The following is a 17,623-nucleotide window of genomic DNA, read 5'->3' on the forward strand; positions in this document are numbered from 1 at the left end:
GCTGCACAAACAGTGAGCTGTTAGTGTGCCTCACAACCTGCAGGCCAAGGGAGCAAGGCGCTCTGCTAAAGGGCTTCCCCAAGTGCACCCTGACCATTCCCCCAGCTCATTGCCCCACTCTTCTTCCCCGACTCTACCCCACCCCTGCCGTCCCCCGGAGGGTTACTGTGACCCAGGAAGGGTGGGAGGGGCTGCAACCCCCTTTCCAGCCCACCTTCCCTCTGATAGGAAGGAGGTGGGAATCTCCAAGAAACTGTCCAGCACCCGCATTTGCACCAGGAGTGTTGTGTTTTTGTGGTTTGTTTTGATCTAGACTGTTTAATGGGTGTTAGACTTCAAAAGAAGGTGGCAATCTTAAGACTCCCCTACATCTTACCCCAGAGAGGGACCCTTGGAAGTCTGGCCCTTCCCAGGCCTGAACACAGTTCAGCACATTCCTGGAAGCATCAGCCTTACTCCCCTGCCCTCTCCCTCCAAAGTCAGAGAGGTCGCTGGTACCAGTGGAGGAGAATCACCGCTCCCCCACCCCCCCAACCTCACCCCCCTCCACGACACGACACACGAAGGCCAGCGACAAAGAAGACAGAGGCGGACAGAGGCTGCAGCCCACTCAGACTTTATTCAAAGATCAGGAAGTTCGGGTCAAAGATCAGGAAGTTCGGGTGCCCGGAGCCCAAGAGGCCCCGGGCCCTCAGGACGATCGCCCCGGCTTCACTCAACGGTATTTGGAGGTCAGCACGGTGCTCACAGCGCTGAAGAACTTGTCCAGGGAGGCGTGGACGGCGGGGGTGAATTCCGCGGGGTGGTGGCAGGCCAGGGTCACCAGCAGGCAGTGGCTCAGGAACTGCGGGGAGGGGGGACGTCAGGGGGCGTCGGGGGACGCGGCTGCCCGCACTCTGCACTCCACCTTCTGGAACCCAAGGGACTCTGCCCTCCTGCCAACAGGGTCCGGCGAGCCCTCCACCGCAGATGTCCCCCAGCCCGGTGCTCACCTTGAAGTTGACGGGGTCCACACGCAGCTTGTACGCGTGCAGGTCGCTCAGAGCCGACAGGGCGTTGGGCAGGTCGTCCATGTGGGCCACGGCCTGCGTCAGCGCGTCGGCCACCTTCTGGCCGTGGGCCTTGACCTGGGCGGAGCCGTGGCTCAGGTCGAAGTGGGGGAAGTAGGTCTTGGTGGTGGGGAAGGAGCAGAAGGTCCTGCCGGGAGGAAGAGGTGGGCGAGCCACGGTTAGGCGGGGCGGCGCAGGACAAGGACCGCGAGGGGTCCGGAGCCCCGGGTGCCGGGTGCCCACAGGGGCAAGTTGGGTGCTCACCTCTCCAGGGCCTCTGCGCCATATTCGCCAGCATGGGACCCAATCTTACCCCAGCAGGCCTTGACGTTGCTCTTGTCGGCGGCAGACAGCACCATGGTTGGTTCTCTCTGAGTCTGTGTCGGGACCAGAAGGTGCGGGGCCGCGAGGGCGCGGAGCCTTTATGCCCCGGGCGCGCGGGGCGCGCCTGCCCGGGCTGCGCTCATTGGCTGGCGCGGGGCCAGGAGGTGCGCTGGGCCGGCGGCAGCCCTCCCTCTCCCGGTTCCGCGCAGGCAGAGGTGCCTTCTCCAATCCGGCCCCCGTGATTCTGGGAAGCCTACACAGGTTCCCCACCCATCTGTCGCGCACCCACGTTCGGCCCCGACCTGGGCTGTTTGCCGGTGGAGAAGGGGAGCACGGCTATTTTCTAAAGTAAAACGAGCTGCTTTCGCACCAGACTTTCCCGAGGACCAAGGGCTGTAGATTGTCCGTGTTAACGTGAAGGTGAAGGAGATAACGAGGGTTGACACCCTCCAAGCCCTCCTGCTGCCACTGGTGGGCCGGCGCTCCTAGGCAGCGCGGGGTTAACAGGTGAAGGCGCAGACCGTGGATGGGGGTGGGTAGTTCGGCTTAGGCTCCAGCACCCTTCGGACTTGAGTGTGGACTGCCACTGGGGCTCAGAGCTCCCTGCAGTGCTCCCCGCACCCGCCGAGACTGCTATCTGGGGAACCTTCCTCATTCCGAGTTGGGAGAGTTTCCAGGGTCCCTGGCCTTATTCCCTGGCCCACCAAGGTTCTGAGCAGAGAGCTAAGATTCCTGCCCTGTTGCTGCTGAGGGGAGAGATTGACCCTGGCGGGCGGGGGTGGGGAGAGCAGGCGAGGAACGGCTTGGCTGGGAGACCTGCAGATACTGAAAGGCATAGGTGGGGCTGGATGGCCAAGTGCCTGCCAGGCACTGAGCCTGCCTCATGATCTTTTAAATTATTTCAAAAGACCCAGCGAGGTAGGGCTTTTTGTTGGTCGTCTGCTCTTCGTTTGCTTTTACATTGATGCGTTAGGCTCCTACGGCCCAGAGACATGTCCAGTGTCACAGGGCTTATCCTGCGAACCGGGTCGGAACCCTGCTGTGTGTGCCTGGTCGTGGCCATCGGGACATCCCACCCCAGTCTCCCACCCCACGGACTTCAGAGAAAGGACCCAACTTGGCCAGGGCAAGGTTTGCTGCAGATTGAGAGTCGTGGGGAGGGGAGGAGGTGCCTGGGGTCAGAGGAGGCCTGGCCCCTAAGTCTGTTTGATCTCAGGCCAGAAACCTGACCCTTGGGCCTGGTGCCCATGTTTGTCTGCAAAAGAGCTGCGAATTCTGAATTCTGGCTCCCAGCTCCCAGTGGGAGGGTTGGAGGAAGAATGAAGGAGTGAGCACGGGAGTGGGTGAGTGCAGACGTGCTTTGGAGCTGGGTGAGAACTGCTCCCAAAGACCCCTGTCATCCTGGCACCCACTCTGCCCCTCCCATTTCCTCCACAGAGGAGGGCAATTGCTCTGTTCAAGCCTTTAGGGGTCCACACCCTGCCCAAGATCCAGCACCCTCAGCCCAGCAACCGCCCTCATTTCAGAGTTTGGAGAGATCCAAGGACCGGCTCCCGGGTCCCTGATTCTTGGTCTGCAAGGGTTCGTGATGGCGCCCTAAGATTCCAGGAGTCTGCGCGTGGGACCCAGAGCTTCTGCCCAGCTTCTCGGCCCACCTGCTCCCCAAAGAACACACACATGCAGGGTCCGGCCATTTGAGGCCTGTTTATTGACACGCACAGACCTAAGCCGGTGGGGCAGGGGACTCATCGGTACTTCTCAGTCAGCACCATGGCTACTTCGGTCAAGAACTTGTCCCACGCCGCCTGCATCTGCACGGTGAACTCGCCCTGCAGGTGGGAGGCCAGCATCACATGGAAACACTGGATCAGCAGCTGTGGGAGGAGGGGCAGATGAGAGGGGATCTGCTGCAGCCACTTTCTCCTTTAACCCCAACCCCGGCTGCCGGCGCCAAGTCTACCGCGGCGGGGGCGGGCTCACAGGGAAGTTGGCGGGGTCCACGCGTAGCACTTGCGCGTGCAGGTCGGCGAGCGGGCTCAGGGCGGCGCGCAGGTGGTCGGTGTGTTGCACGGCCACGCCCACCGCCTCGAGCACGCGTTGTCCGTGGGTCAGCAGCTGAGCCTCGTCGGGGCAGACGCCCAGGTGCTTGAAGTAGATCTTGGTGCTGGGATAGACCGTGAAGAGCCTGGTGGAGCCGGTCGGTGAGTGAGGGTGGCCGCGTGGGGTCCTTCCGGGCCGGCACCTCCCAGACACCCGGAACCCCAGCCTGGCCCGCCCCTCTGACTCGGGCCCCCAACCCCTGTGTCCGCCTCCCTGTGACCCTGGAAACCCCGCCTCAACCCACCTGAGCAACAGCTCCGCCCCGAAGGCCGCCTCGTGGCCGGCGATCAGGTCCCAGACCTGCGCTACGTGGGCGCGCTCTTGGGCGCTGAGCATGGCGCCTGCCGGGCGTGCGCTGGCGGCCCCACCCGCCGCTCCCGCCTCCTTATAGCAGCCCCCACGCCTTCCAGGCGCCCCACCCGCCCTTATCTGCGGGACCCTCGGCCAGCTCGGGGAAATGCCTCCAGCCCAGGTCCCGATCGCTGCAGAGGCCACGGCCTGGGGCGGGCGGAGCCGGGGGTTACCGGCACCGACTCACGCCGCTGTGTGTGCGTGCTTTTGCTGCAGACTTGCGCGAAATCGGGAGAGCCTCCCCTGCGGGCAGCGTCAGAGCCACTGCAGGAGGGAGCCAGTGGAGGGATTGGGAGAAAGAGCGCTGGGCAGGGACGCTTCTTTTCCGCTAGGGACACGGGAAGCGTATCGTGGGTCCCCGCAGTGCGGGAGCTATGGTGTCAGGCTTTGAGGAAAAGCCCCCTGAGTGCCGACACGCACCACACACGCACGCGACACGCTGAGTAAAGCGACGATCTTTGGGCGATTTGGGAAGCAGGACAGGAGCAAACGCACCTCGGACCCTGGAGAACCAGCCCGGGGCCGATCTACTCTCTCCCGATTCTGGGGTCCGCAGGCGCAGGGATCGAGCCACAGCGCCCTCGGGGTGGCCTCCAGGCCGGTGGTGACGCTGGGGACCACCGTGTTCCTGTGGCTTACGCTTTCTATGCCTCACTTTCTCCCTTCCTTCGGCCAATACTGAGAACGCAGGACCCATTCCATCCGCATCCATTTATTGGGGGCAAAATTGAGGGAAGTTGCAGGGGCAGGGGCGGGGTCGCAGCCGGCCCCCGGCCTGGCGGCGGCGCTCAGCGGTACTTCTCGGTCAGGACGCAGGACACGATGGACAGGAACTTGTCCCAGGCGGTATGGGCGTCGGCCGTGAAGTCAGCGGGGAAGTGCGAGGCCACCGTGACCAACAGACAGTGGGACAAGAGCTGGGGGGCCGGGAAGGCGGCTCAGCGCGAGGCCGGGGTGCTCTGCGGAGGCTCTGGGGTGGGCGGAGCACCTTCGGCGGCCGAGACCCTGCCCCGCCCCGCCCCCCCTCGTCCCCCCCTCCCCCCCCCCGCCTCGTCCCCGCCAGGACCCCGGCCCCCACGCGCACCTTGAAGTTGACCGGGTCCACGCGCAGAACGTAGGCGTGCATCTCACTCAGCTTGGACAGGGCGCCCGCGATGTTGTCGATGCTCCTGACCGCATCGCCCAGGGCGGCCGCCACCTTGGCGCCGTGCGTGCGCAGGTGCGCGGAGCCCGGGCGCAGGTCGAAGTGCGGGAAGTAGGTCTTGGTCTGGGGGTAGCTGGCGAAGAGCCTGCGGGAGGGCGGGACCTGAGCATTGGAGGAACGTGGGCCCCCGTCCACCTCTCTACGACCCCTGCGTCCTTCTCCGAGCTTGAGAACCCAAGTGCGGCCTCACCACCGCCCTGGGGCCTTCCAGCTCAGCAGGTGCACCACCTCCTGAGGTGTGCTGTGCTCTGACTGCTGCCCCTCCCCCAAGCTGCACCCCATGGTCCCAAGGCCTTCTGCCTCCACACCCTCCCAGCACCCAGGCTCGCCCCTGCTCCCCACCTCAGCCAGGCTCTTCCAGGGTCTCCTTGCTCCCAGCTGGCCCTGCACACCCACCGTAGGCCTCCAGCCCGTTTTCACCTCTCCTCCGGCCACAAAAACCTCCTTCCCAACCCCTGACCGGGCTCCTGCTGTACCTACCGTCTGTCAGAAATAATGCCACCTGCAGGCACATTGCAAGGGAGATCTCTTAGGGAAACCACCTGGGACCACCTTGCCCTAGGATTAGAGACCCTGGTGCTGGTAGATGCTTGACTGCCTCCTTAGGCATGTCAGGTGTTGGGGGAAACACATCCACACCCCTCTGGTGAGATGCTGGGCCTGTGCTTGTTCAGGACTCAGTGAGCATAGGGTCCATCAGAAGTCTGTGCAATTCATCTGCCCCCCTCACTGACCCCTTTCTCAGAGAACCCCCACCTCGCTGACCCCTCCTTAGGGACCCTTTCCGCCGAGAGCCCTCTCCTCACTGGCCCCTGTCCTCACCAACTCCACACTGTCACCTACGGGGCTCCACCCCAGCCCATCTGGCACTCACCTCTCCAGGGCCTGGGTGCCAATGGCATCCGCCTGAGTGGAGATCTTGCCCCACATGGACAGGATGATGGTCTTCTCAGCCTTGGTCAGAGACATGGTGGTGGCTGAGCTGGAGCCGGGTGTGCCCAGGACTGGCCTCTGTGTGCTCACCCCCCGGGATCCCTTTATACACACAGAGCCGGGGTGGGGGCCAGGCCGTGGCCATTGGTCTGGAGAGGGGAGAGGGCTGTGGGGGTGGGGTCTCTTATCAGGCCCAGTGAGGATGGGTGGTCACCAGTCCCTGGTGGGACTGGTGGGGTGAAGAAGGGCTAACATTCCCCCCTCCCTGCACTGGGCCACAGCCTGATTCCAGGTTCCAGGGAGGTAGGGGCCCAGTCAAGTGACTGACCTCTATAATCATGGTCGCCGAGTTCCCTGTCCTTGTGATATTAGGATGATCTAGAAGGTAGCAGGCTTTCACAGAAGCACTGTCTCCTCCTTCTTTAATTTAAGCTTCTGTAGCATCACCTTGCAGATGAGTGAATGGAGGTCCACAGAGGGAAACTGAGGCCAGGTGTCACAGGGTGTGAGTGACAGTCTTGGCTTCAGATGCTCTTGCCTCTGTGTATAGCGCCTTCCTCACCTGGATAAGGTTCTTCTCCCCCACAAGCCAAGTCCCTCAGCAGCTTGACTGGGGGGATTCTCCAAGCTGGGCACCCAGGCTGGAAGGAGGCTGGACTCTTCACACAGAGTCTGGGGTCACCCGACCCTACAATCCTACCTGTCACATCCTGTCACAGCCTGTACTATTTACATCTCTTTGCCTCTTACCTTATTCCCTTTCCCCTCTCTACCATAAGGCAACCATTTTAATGTGCTTAATATGTTCCTTTAGTTAGTATGTGTTCTTGCAAAGGGTGCATGTATTTTGAGTTAAATTATAGCTAGGGGCATCTGGGTGGCTCAGTCGGTTAATCGTCCCACTTCGGCTGAGGCCCACAGTGCACCGTTCGAGCCCCTGTGAGGGAAAGTGTGACAGGAAGAGCCACTGAGGAAGCTCAGCGCGCCCTGCCCCCACCCCCTGCGAAACTCCTTGCTTATCCAAAGATGGCAAGGTCCAGGATGGCCCAGCTCAGCTGCCACCTCACAGCACATAATGGTTTTAGTGACATGTACTCAGTGTGGGAGCCCAGTGAGAACATGGGCACAAGCAAACAAAAGAGAAAAACCGTAACCCTCCTCCCACAGGGGAAGAGTTTTTTTTTTTTTTAATTTTTTTTAACGTTTTATTTATTTTTGAGACAGGGAGAGACAGAGCATGAACGGGGGAGGGTCAGAGAGAGGAAGACACAGAATCTGAAACAGGATCCAGGCTCCGAGCTGTCAGCACAGAGCCCGATGCGGGGCTCGAACTCACTGACCGCGAGATCACGACCTGAGCTGAAGTCGGCCGCTTAACCGACTGAGCCACCCAGGCGCCCCAAGGGGAAGAGTTTTTACCAGTTTGGTGCGATTGTGTCCAGCCCTTTCTTGTATTTAAAAAACATGATCAGATGGTATGTCCTGCTTTTTTCCCCTTCCTATTAAAAATTCCTGTATTTCAAAAAAAGGTGTGCTTATGAGGAAATGTTTATTATGTTAAACTTTTAAAATCAAGTTATAATTTAACTTTTAAAAAACATTTTTATTTATTTTTGAGAGAGAGAGAGAGAGAGAGAGAGAGAGAGCGCACAAGCTGGAGAGGGGCAGAAAGAGAGGGAGACAGAATCAGAAGAAGGCTCCAGGCTCTGAGCTATTCACACAGAGCCCGATGTGGGGCTTGAACTCATGAACCATGAGACCATAACTTGAGCCAAAGTCGGACACTCAACTGACTGAGCCACCCAGGTGCCCCAGGAGAGAGACTCTTAAGCAGGCTCCACACCCAGGTGCCCCTTTAAAGAGTTAATTAAAAAATTAAACTTGGGGCACTTGGCTGGCTCAGTTGGTAGAGTGTGAGACTCTTGATCTCAGGGTTGTGAGTTCAAGTGCCACATTGGATGTAGAGATCACTTAAAAATCATAAGAGGTGCTTGGGTGGCTCAGTCGGTGGAGTGCCTGACTCCTGATTTCGGCTCAGGTCATGGTCTAATGGTTTGTGAATTCGAGCCCCAAGTGCGGCTCTGTGGTGTCAGTGCAGAGCCTTTTTGGGATTCTCCCTCCGTCTCTCTCTGCTCCTCCCCCGCTTATCTCTCTCTCTCTCCCTCTTTTTCTCTCCAAAAAAATGTTCTCTTCTCACCTGCTTGTCTTCAGAGATAACCCTTTAATTATTTTCCTAGGACTCTGCGATAAGTTACGAACATGCATATAAGGGGCGCCTGGCGGCTCAGCTGAGAGCATGCGATGCCTCATCTCAGTGTGAGTTTAGACCCCACACTGGGCATAGAGATTCCTAGTGTGTGTGCACGTGCGTGTAATAACCCAGCCTGTGAGAACTACAGACTATGGAGGTGAATGGACATCACTAGTATCTTGACACTAACGTTTTAGGTTGCTTAGCCGAACTCCCTCGAAATTGCATCTTTACATCCTACAACTCAGCAGGGGTGTACCTGTCACAGCTCTGTGTGAATTTGAACCAGTCACCTGGGAACCTTGACCTATGATTCCAAAAGTCGCCATTTGAGGCTCCCTGGGGGTGCCCTTGCTGGCTGGGTGCTATCACTGTCACTAAGCAAGTCTGAAGTTCAGCAGAAATGATTTCCCTGTCCACGTCTTGACAGAAGATGGGGATGGTATTCGGGCCCAAATCCGGGGTGAGGAAGGGACCCACAGGAGACTGCCAGCCCCTTACCTTGGAAACTCCTCCCAGGAGAGGGTCTCCAGCGAAATGGAGGGTGGGGAGAGGATTGGAGGAACTCTCAGTGCGCCAGGCCTGGGACGGAATCAGCCTTGATTCAAAACTGGTCTTAGGCTTCCAGCCCTGACCTCCTTCCAACCTCGAATCCCCAGAGGCTCAGGCAGAGGCAGGGACTGCAGATGAGACTGGCCCTTGACCCAAGAGAGCATTGCTGAGAGGAGCAGGGGAGAAGCCAGGGAGGGCCTGAGGGCAGAGCACAGGGACTCTTCCCTAGTCCCCAGGGCATCCACAGAATCCCCTCCTCCTGCGGGCTGGGGCCTCGGATGCCCAAGCCCGTCCCAGACACACCTCCCAGTCTTTACCCGAGTGGTTAGTGCAGCTGGGAGTACACTTTGCCCCCCCACATTTTCTACCCTTCCTTTCTTCTTTTGGATAGGCTTGTGTCCTCAGCCCTCAAACTTGTGCTGCAGCCCCCATCCTGTCCTCCTCTCTGCCAGCCCTCCGTCCGCCTCATGGCCTTAACTTCCATCTGTGACCTGGGACTCCTGCTGGCATCCGTGCACATGTCCTTTCTGAGCTCAGACTTGTACCCAGGGAGTATTTCGCAGCCTCACCCGTGCATCTCGCATGAGGCCCTGATCTTCCCTCAAAGCCTCTTCCTCCCTGCTCCTGCCCTTCCCCGGGGCCTGGTGACGAGCAGCACCATCCTCTCTTCCCAAGGCTCGGGCCAGAAACCACAGTCCTCTTGGACGTTCCTCTCTCATCCCTGAAAACTGCTGTGGTCTCTGATCCTCTGCGAGCGAGCTGAAGTCTCCTGCCCCCATCCCGCTCCCCGCCATCCCAGCCCTGCTCCCCACTTTCTGTCCTCCTCAGTCCTGCCTGGGGCCTCTCCCTGGAAGGCCCTTCCCCAATTTGGTCACTCCCTTAAGTGTCACCTTACTAATAGGCCCAAATTGACCCCCCGTTAAAAATTGCAACTCCCCACCCCTGCCTGTGCACTATCTTGCCTGCTCTACTTTTTTCCCCCTCAGAAAGAACGTTTTTATTTATTTTTCAGTGGACTATGAGATCAGGAAGGCACCCACCCTGGCTGCTGAGGGCGACTGCTGCTTTGGCAACGGTGGCTCCGGCCTCCTTCTGCTCTTCTCACCTGCTAGAGAGGAATTTTTAAGATACTAGATCCTAGGGCTACTCCCACCTCTTGGCAGCATCCAATCCAGGGCAAAGTCCTGCTTCCTCGAGCCCAAGTTGCTGAACGCCGGCCCCACAGAACCACAGTTCCCTGTGGTGGGCGGCCTCCTCCGTGGCAATGAGTTGACGAAGCCAACTCTGACTACAGGAGTGTTCCCGGTGGTCTCTTTGGCTGGATGGCATTGACCGTAGAAAGAAAATGACAGCGAAGCATGGTGGGTAGTGCTGAGAGGGGTTGCAGTTGTAGATGAGGTGGCCTGGGGAGACGTCACTGAGGTGGCAAACGTAAGCAAGTATTGAGTAGTTCAGAGAGTAATTCACGCGACGTTCAGGGGAAGAGCGCGCGGCACATAGAGGGGGTTGGCAAGCCCAAAGGCCCCGAGAGGGGGCTGTGCCTCCATTGTTCAAGAGAAGCCAGGAGGCCGGTGGCTGGGCGGAGTGAGGGTGACAGGAGCAGTATTGAGGTCAGATCTTACAGTATCCCTTAGGTACCCTTAAAATTTTTTTTTTTATGTTTATTCTTGAAGGAGAGCAAGACAGAGTGTGAGTGGGGGAGGGACAGAGAGAGAGAGAGAGAGAGAGAGAAAGAGAGGAGAGAGACAGAATCTGAAGCAGGCTCCAGGCTCCGAGCTGTCAGAACAGAGCCCGACTCGGGGCTCGAACTCACAAACTGCGAGATCATGACCTGAGCCGAAGTCAGATGCTCAACCGACTGAGCCACCCAGGCTCCCCTTTAGGTCCCCTTTATATCCCAGTGTGTCCCAGTATGGAACGATGGTCCCCTTCACTGTCACCACTGGGGTCCCACAGTTGTGAACATTTGCCATGTTTGCATTATCAGCACATGTAGGAACATACCTGGGTGTGCTTTACATTTCTTCCAAAAATCTGGAATTGTGTGGCAGTCCTCCTGAAGCTCTGTGTCTACACTTCAGCACGCATCTCCTAGATTAAGGTTTTCCTGCATAAATAACCACAGGTTTATCGCCAATCTAAGTGAATTAACATTCTTTCGCATCACATGTCCTCACTCATCACCAAAATTTGTTCAATCATTCAAATTTAGATCTGACCCAGGCTCACACATAGCTTTCAGTTGTCTCTTTATTCTCTTATTCCAGAAACTTTCCACCCCACACCCACCTTTTCTCCATATCAGTGACTTTTTGGATAGTCCAGACAAGCTGTCTTACAGAATGTTCTACATTTTGCATTGGTCTGATGGTTTTACTTGAAGGTTTTTTTTTTTGTTGTTGTTTGTTTGTTTGTTTTAAGACAGTGCCTTTATCCATGCATTTCCTGTGCACTGGAAGTCAGATCTAAAGGCTTGGTTAGAGTCAGGTTAAAAATTATTGGCAATGGAAAGGGTGAAACACAACCCGATTTAAAAATGGACAAAGGACTTTAATAGATTTTTCTCTAAGAAAAGATACACAGAAAGCACATGAGAAGATGCTCGACCTCATTACTCGTTAGAGGAACGAAACTGAAAACCACAGGGAAGTACCGCTTCACACTCAACGGGATACATACTATAAAAAAAAACAGGAACAAGGATCGGTGAGGCAGTGGAGAGACTAGCGTGTCACGCACTGCAGCTGGAAACGTGGGTTGGAGCAGCTGCCGTGGAAAACAAGCAGGGTTTTTCAAGTTGTCATTTTTTGCTTTTTTTAATTCTATTTTTGGTGATGTAAAAGATTTACATGATTGAAAAGTAACACCATCCAGAGAGTTAGACTTGGGGGAGCCCCTCCACCCCTTCTTTATCTCCATCCGTGTTATTATTTGTAATCATTTCCACTTCATCCTTGAAGGATTTCCTTTTGCAAAACTAAGCAAACACAAGGGGTGCCTAGCTGGCTCAGTCAGTAGAGCGTGTGACTCTTGATCTCAGGGTCCCGAGTTCAAGTCCCATGCAGGGCATAGCACTTACTTAAAAAAAAAAAAAAAAAGATGGGGCGCCTGGGTGGCGCAGTCGGTTAAGCGTCCGACTTCAGCCAGGTCACGATCTCGCGGTCCGTGAGTTCGAGCTCCGCGTCAGGCTCTGGGCTGATGGCTCGGAGCCTGGAGCCTGTTTCCGATTCTGTGTCTCCCTCTCTCTCTGCCCCTCCCTCATTCACGCTCTGTCTCTCTCTGTCCCAAAAATAAATTAAAAAAAAAAAAAAACGTTGAAAAAAAAATTTAAAAAAAAAGAGCAAATGCACACAAACTTATAAACACTCACAAGTGCACACACAAGAGCTATGATCGTAATCATACATGTGTGTCAAAATGTACACATACTCACACCTGTGAGTACACACAAATGCACACACGCATTTGTATCTCCTCTCACTGTTTTTCTTTTCTTTTTTTTTTTTAAAGTAAACTCTGTGCCCAGTGTGGGACTCCAACACACCACCCAGAGGTCAAGAGTCACATGCTCTACAGACTGAGCCAGCCAGGCTCCCCCTCCTCTCCTTTCTTACAGAAAAACAGAAAAGCCACCATGATACACGCACGCGCGCGCACACACACGCATGCACACTTCTGCTTCTTTCTTTTTTCTTTTCCTTTTTACCTGATAAATCCTGGACATCACAGCCACTATTACAAATTGTCTTCATTCTTTTTTCAGGTCACAGTTCTCTGCTGTGTGAGCTTTCATGCTACATTCAGTCAATGCCCGATGATGGACTGGGGTTTTCTAGTGCTGAGAAAACTAAGCTTGTGTAGTCTCTGTGGTAGAAGGGACTGCATTGTAGAAGGGACCATGAGTACAGTGTGGTCAAAGTCTGGATATCAGTGAGGTTTCATTTTTAGTGGTGTTAATTTGTATTTCTCTAATAATGAGCAAAATGATTTTTTTCTTTCTGTGAGCTGTGATCTGACTGAATATCACATCTGTATCCGGGACTAGACTGTCAGTTCCATGGGGCAGGGGGCTTTGCTTTTTCTAGCTGTTGTATTAGAGTCTACAAAAATGCTTGAGCGTCCTGTGCATCAAAAATGTGTGTGTGTGTGTGTGTGTGTGTGTGTGTGTTTAGTGGAAGGGTGGAAGAATAAATGAGGGACTAGGTACACTCATTACTCCTTTCTTGCTAAGATCAAGCATAAACTAAAATAGGATCAATCCCAGAGGAAATCCATGGTGCGCCCCAGCAGAGTCAGTGGGGCCAGGTGGGCTCGGCGCTGACCCCAGAAATAAAGGCCGAGGGGTGCACTTTCTGTCACCCCATCCGGACCCCGAGTGCCCTAGCCCCACACACCACGCCCCCGGAGTGCCCTCTGCGGTCCGAGAGACCCTCGGGTTAGTGCGCAGTGTTCCCGCAGCCCTCCAGGTGTCCCTGTGCCTCCCCGCCACCCCCCTCCACCCCTGCCGCCCCCTTGATGGCCCCAGTGACAAGAGGCGAGGTGGGCGTGCATTCGTTTATTGGCGTCTCAGGGGGAAGCTAGAGGGTTTGGAGAAGCCTGGAGCCGCGGAGAGGTCGCAGCCGGCCCCCGGCCTGGCGGCGGCGCTCAGCGGTACTTCTCGGTCAGGACGCAGGACACGATGGACAGGAACTTGTCCCAGGCGGTATGGGCGTCGGCCGTGAAGTCAGCGGGGAAGTGCGAGGCCACCGTGACCAACAGACAGTGGGACAGGAGCTGGGGGGCCGGGAGGGCGGCTCAGCGCTAGGCCGGGGTGCTCTGCGGGGGCTCTGGGGTGGGCGGAGCACCTTCGGCGGCCGAGACCCTGTCCCGCCCCGCCCCCCCCCCACCCCACCCCCCCCCCCCCGCCTCGTCCCCGCCAGGACCCCGGCCCCCACGCGCACCTTGAAGTTGACCGGGTCCACGCGCAGAACGTAGGCGTGCATCTCACTCAGCTTGGACAGGGCGCCCGCGATGTTGTCGATGCTCCTGACCGCATCGCCCAGGGCGGCCGCCACCTTGGCGCCGTGCGTGCGCAGGTGCGCGGAGCCCGGGCGCAGGTCGAAGTGCGGGAAGTAGGTCTTGGTCTGGGGGTAGCTGGCGAAGAGCCTGCGGGAGGGCGGGACCTGAGCATTGGAGGAACGTGGGCCCCCGTCCACCTCTCTACGACCCCTGCGTCCTTCTCCGAGCTTGAGAACCCAAGTGCGGCCTCACCACCGCCCTGGGGCCTTCCAGCTCAGCAGGTGCACCACCTCCTGAGGTGTGCTGTGCTCTGACTGCTGCCCCTCCCCCAAGCTGCACCCCATGGTCCCAAGGCCTTCTGCCTCCACACCCTCCCAGCACCCAGGCTCGCCCCTGCTCCCCACCTCAGCCAGGCTCTTCCAGGGTCTCCTTGCTCCCAGCTGGCCCTGCACACCCACCGTAGGCCTCCAGCCCGTTTTCACCTCTCCTCCGGCCACAAAAACCTCCTTCCCAACCCCTGACCGGGCTCCTGCTGTACCTACCGTCTGTCAGAAATAATGCCACCTGCAGGCACATTGCAAGGGAGATCTCTTAGGGAAGCCACCTGGGACCACCTTGCCCCAGGATTAGAGACCCTGGTGCTGGTAGATGCTTGACTGCCTCCTTAGGCATGTCAGGTGTTGGGGGAAACACATCCACACCCCTCTGGTGAGATGCTGGGCCTGTGCTTGTTCAGGACTCAGTGAGCATAGGGTCCATCAGAAGTCTGTGCAATTCATCTGCCCCCCTCACTGACCCCTTTCTCAGAGAACCCCCACCTCGCTGACCCCTCCTTAGGGACCCTTTCCGCCGAGAGCCCTCTCCTCACTGGCCCCTGTCCTCACCAACTCCACACTGTCACCTACGGGGCTCCACCCCAGCCCATCTGGCACTCACCTCTCCAGGGCCTGGGTGCCAATGGCATCCGCCTGAGTGGAGATCTTGCCCCACATGGACAGGATGATGGTCTTCTCAGCCTTGGTCAGAGACATGGTGGTGGCTGAGCTGGAGCCGGGTGTGCCCAGGACTGGCCTCTGTGTGCTCACCCCCCGGGATCCCTTTATACACACAGAGCCGGGGTGGGGGCCAGGCCGTGGCCATTGGTCTGGAGAGGGGAGAGGGCTGTGGGGGTGGGGTCTCTTATCAGGCCCAGTGAGGATGGGTGGTCACCAGTCCCTGGTGGGACTGGTGGGGTGAGGGGCTATCACTCCACCCTCCCCTTTGGCCTTAGAGGGGATGTTGGCCACAGCCTGACCAGAGTCCTGGAGAGATAGGGGCCCAGCCAGCCCAGGAGGCCATGCCTGGGTTTATAGCCCAGCTCTGACCATCTTCTTGCACTTCAGAGTCACAGAATGGGGCAAACCAGAGCGTTAGCTCAACACACTGTCCTTGGGCTGGAGCAGGCCCCATTTCTGCCTGCTGGGCTCCTTAGTGGGATTCTGTGGCTAGCCCAGCCTGGCCACGTGTCAGTCTCCTCTCCCTCTGGCTCTGTGATCCCTGGGTTGCCTCTGAGAAAGCAATGGGTTTGTCCACGTGTTACTGAGGAGAGATGGACTGACCCCCTCTGAAGAGCTGGATGAAGTATCAGATTAATAAAAGAGAATTCTTGTAATCTGTGCTCATAGGGGTTGCCGTCCTGCTCACCATATCATCGTTGTGACATAATGAGGCAAATAGTTGTTTACACTTTATTTTAACATCAAACAAAATTGACTTTTTTTAGTATACTGCTCTGTGAGTTTTGACATGCGTAAGTTCATTCAACCCCCGCCACAATCGGGACATACAACAGCTCTATCCCCCCCGCAAGAAACTCCCACATGCTGGGGGCCTTTGCCATCTCACCCGCCTTACACCTGAACTCTGACAACCACTATAATTTTGTCTTTTTCAAGAATAACATATGATTGAAGTCTATAGCGCGTTATCTTTTAGGACTGGCTTCTCTTACGCAGCGTGATACCCTTTATATCTCTCCGTGTTGTTACGTGTGCCAGTAGTTCTATTTATCACTGAGTCATGCTCTGTGGAATGAACCTGTCACAGTGTGTGCGTTCCTTCACTTAACGAGAGTTTTCCCACTTTGGGACTATTGCTAAAGCTGCCACGAACGTTGTGCGTAGGTGTTCATGTGAGCGCAAGTTTTCATTTCTCTAGGGGATCCTTTATCTAGGAGAGGACTGTCGGCTCATGTGCTACGTGTGTGTTTCTAAGAAACTGCGAACCTTTTCTAGGGTGGCCGTACCATTTTGCATTGCGGTCAGCCGTGAAGGACGTTCTGGTCGCCACGTGTCGCTGCTGGCCTCTTTACACTGCAGTCGTTCTGATGGGCGGGTGAGGGCGTGGTGGTGTGGCTTTACTCCGCATTTCCCCCGATAACCAGCGACGTGAGGGTCTTCTCATGTGCTCTCTGCCATCCATACGTCTTCTTGGTGAAATATCTGTTCTGCTCTTCTGCCCATTTTTACAATAAGCTCTTTGTTTCTTACCGGCGAGCTCTGAGACACACTCTGTAGACATTTGCAGACACTCTGGGTGCAGGCTTTTGTCAGATGCGTGACTAGCGCATATCGTCTCCTAGTCTGTATCTTGTCACTTCAGCCTCTCGATAAGGCCGCGTGCAGAGCCAAAGTTTTGATTTTGATCGAGTTCAGATTACCAAGTTTTCCTTTTATGATTCATGCCTTTAGTGCCACCCCTGAGAGCACTGTGTCTCATTCCAGGCCACAAAGATTTCGTCAGTGATTTCTTATCAAAGTTAATAGTGTATATTTCATGTTTGGATCAGTGATACGTTTGGAGATAAGTTTTTGTGTATGGGTTAGTTTTTGTTCCAGTTTCTTTTGGTTTGGTTTGCCTCTGAGTTGTTGCCACACCATTTATTGAAAAGACCGTACATCCCCTACTGGATTTCCTTCTCATAATCCTTTGTGAGAAATAAATCTGCTGTATTTTTCAGGTCTATTTCTGGACTCTATATTCTGTTGCATTTATCTGTGTGTCTATCCTTCACCAAAACCATACTATCTTGATTACTGTTGCTTTATGTTAAGTCTTTTTCTTAAAAGATTTTTTTTAATTCTTTATTATTTTTTAAAAGTTTATTTTACTTATTTTGAGAGAGATAGAGAGAGAGCATTGGAGGCAGAGAGAGTGAGACAGAGACAGAGAATCCTCACCAGGCTCCATACTGTCAGCATGGAGCCCGATGTGGCGCTTGAACTCACGAAATGTGAGATAGAGACCTGACCAGAAAGCAGGAGTCGGTTGCTTAACTGACTGAGCCACTCAGGTGTCCCACTTTGTGTTAAGTCTTGAAATTAGATACTTCCCAAAGAATAAGAGAAATACTGCAAACCACGTGTCTGATAAGACACTGGTCCAAAATATTTTTTAAAAATCATACAATTCAACAATAAAAGGATAAAAGAATTTTTTTTTTAATTTTTTTTTTCAACGTTTTATTTTTTATTTTTGGGACAGAGAGAGACAGAGCATGAACGGGGGAGGGGCAGAGAGAGAGGGAGACACAGAATTGGAAACAGGCTCCAGGCTCCGAGCCATCAGCCCAGAGCCTGACGCGGGGCTCGAACTCACAGACCACGAGATCGTGACCTGGCTGAAGTCGGACGCTTAACCGACTGCGCCACCCAGGCGCCCCAAGGATGAAAGAATTTTTAATAGACATTTCTCTAAGGTATACAAATGATCAGTAAGTTCATGAAAAGATGCTCAACATCATTACTCATGAGGGAAATGCAAATCAAAACCAAAAACAGGTTCCACTTCACACCCCCGAGGATGGCTATGATCAGAAAGACG

At 55.6% G+C, this 17,623-nt stretch overlaps 4 protein-coding genes across 5 annotated transcripts; all 4 read right to left on the reverse strand.

Moving 5' to 3' along the window:
- Positions 1–600: 600 nt before the first annotated feature.
- LOC147573263 (hemoglobin subunit alpha) lies at positions 601–1,469 on the reverse strand. Its single transcript, XM_086691783.1, has 3 exons — positions 1,314–1,469; positions 993–1,197; positions 601–844 (listed from the first exon to the last, which is right to left on the reverse strand). The coding sequence occupies exons 1-3, from the start codon at positions 1,406–1,408 to the stop codon at positions 716–718; spliced, it is 429 nt and encodes a 142-aa protein (XP_086547909.1). The 5' UTR covers positions 1,409–1,469; the 3' UTR covers positions 601–715.
- A 1,584-nt stretch (positions 1,470–3,053) lies between these two features.
- On the reverse strand, positions 3,054–3,874 carry HBM (hemoglobin subunit mu). Of its 2 annotated transcripts, none has more exons than XM_025923401.2 (3): positions 3,718–3,874; positions 3,354–3,558; positions 3,054–3,247 (listed from the first exon to the last, which is right to left on the reverse strand). In XM_025923401.2, the coding sequence occupies exons 1-3, from the start codon at positions 3,807–3,809 to the stop codon at positions 3,119–3,121; spliced, it is 426 nt and encodes a 141-aa protein (XP_025779186.1). In that variant the 5' UTR covers positions 3,810–3,874; the 3' UTR covers positions 3,054–3,118. The 2 variants fall into 2 exon arrangements, with proteins under 2 accessions (XP_025779186.1, XP_025779187.1); XM_025923402.2 differs by having other exon boundaries at positions 3,354–3,537; positions 3,718–3,870.
- Positions 3,875–4,520: 646 nt separating this feature from the next.
- LOC112859996 (hemoglobin subunit zeta) lies at positions 4,521–6,050 on the reverse strand. Its single transcript, XM_025923196.2, has 3 exons — positions 5,903–6,050; positions 4,909–5,113; positions 4,521–4,741 (listed from the first exon to the last, which is right to left on the reverse strand). Exons 1-3 carry the CDS (start codon positions 5,995–5,997, stop codon positions 4,613–4,615), a joined length of 429 nt encoding a protein of 142 aa, XP_025778981.1. The 5' UTR covers positions 5,998–6,050; the 3' UTR covers positions 4,521–4,612.
- A 7,254-nt stretch (positions 6,051–13,304) lies between these two features.
- Positions 13,305–14,846, reverse strand: LOC147573264 (hemoglobin subunit zeta-like). The gene is made up of 3 exons (XM_086691784.1): positions 14,699–14,846; positions 13,705–13,909; positions 13,305–13,537 (listed from the first exon to the last, which is right to left on the reverse strand). The coding sequence occupies exons 1-3, from the start codon at positions 14,791–14,793 to the stop codon at positions 13,409–13,411; spliced, it is 429 nt and encodes a 142-aa protein (XP_086547910.1). The 5' UTR covers positions 14,794–14,846; the 3' UTR covers positions 13,305–13,408.
- Positions 14,847–17,623: the final 2,777 nt, after the last annotated feature.

Source organism: Puma concolor, chromosome E3 (assembly GCF_028749965.1).
Source record: "Puma concolor isolate L17-30 chromosome E3, mPumCon1.1.hap2, whole genome shotgun sequence".
Classification (NCBI taxonomy): Eukaryota; Metazoa; Chordata; class Mammalia; order Carnivora; family Felidae; genus Puma; species Puma concolor.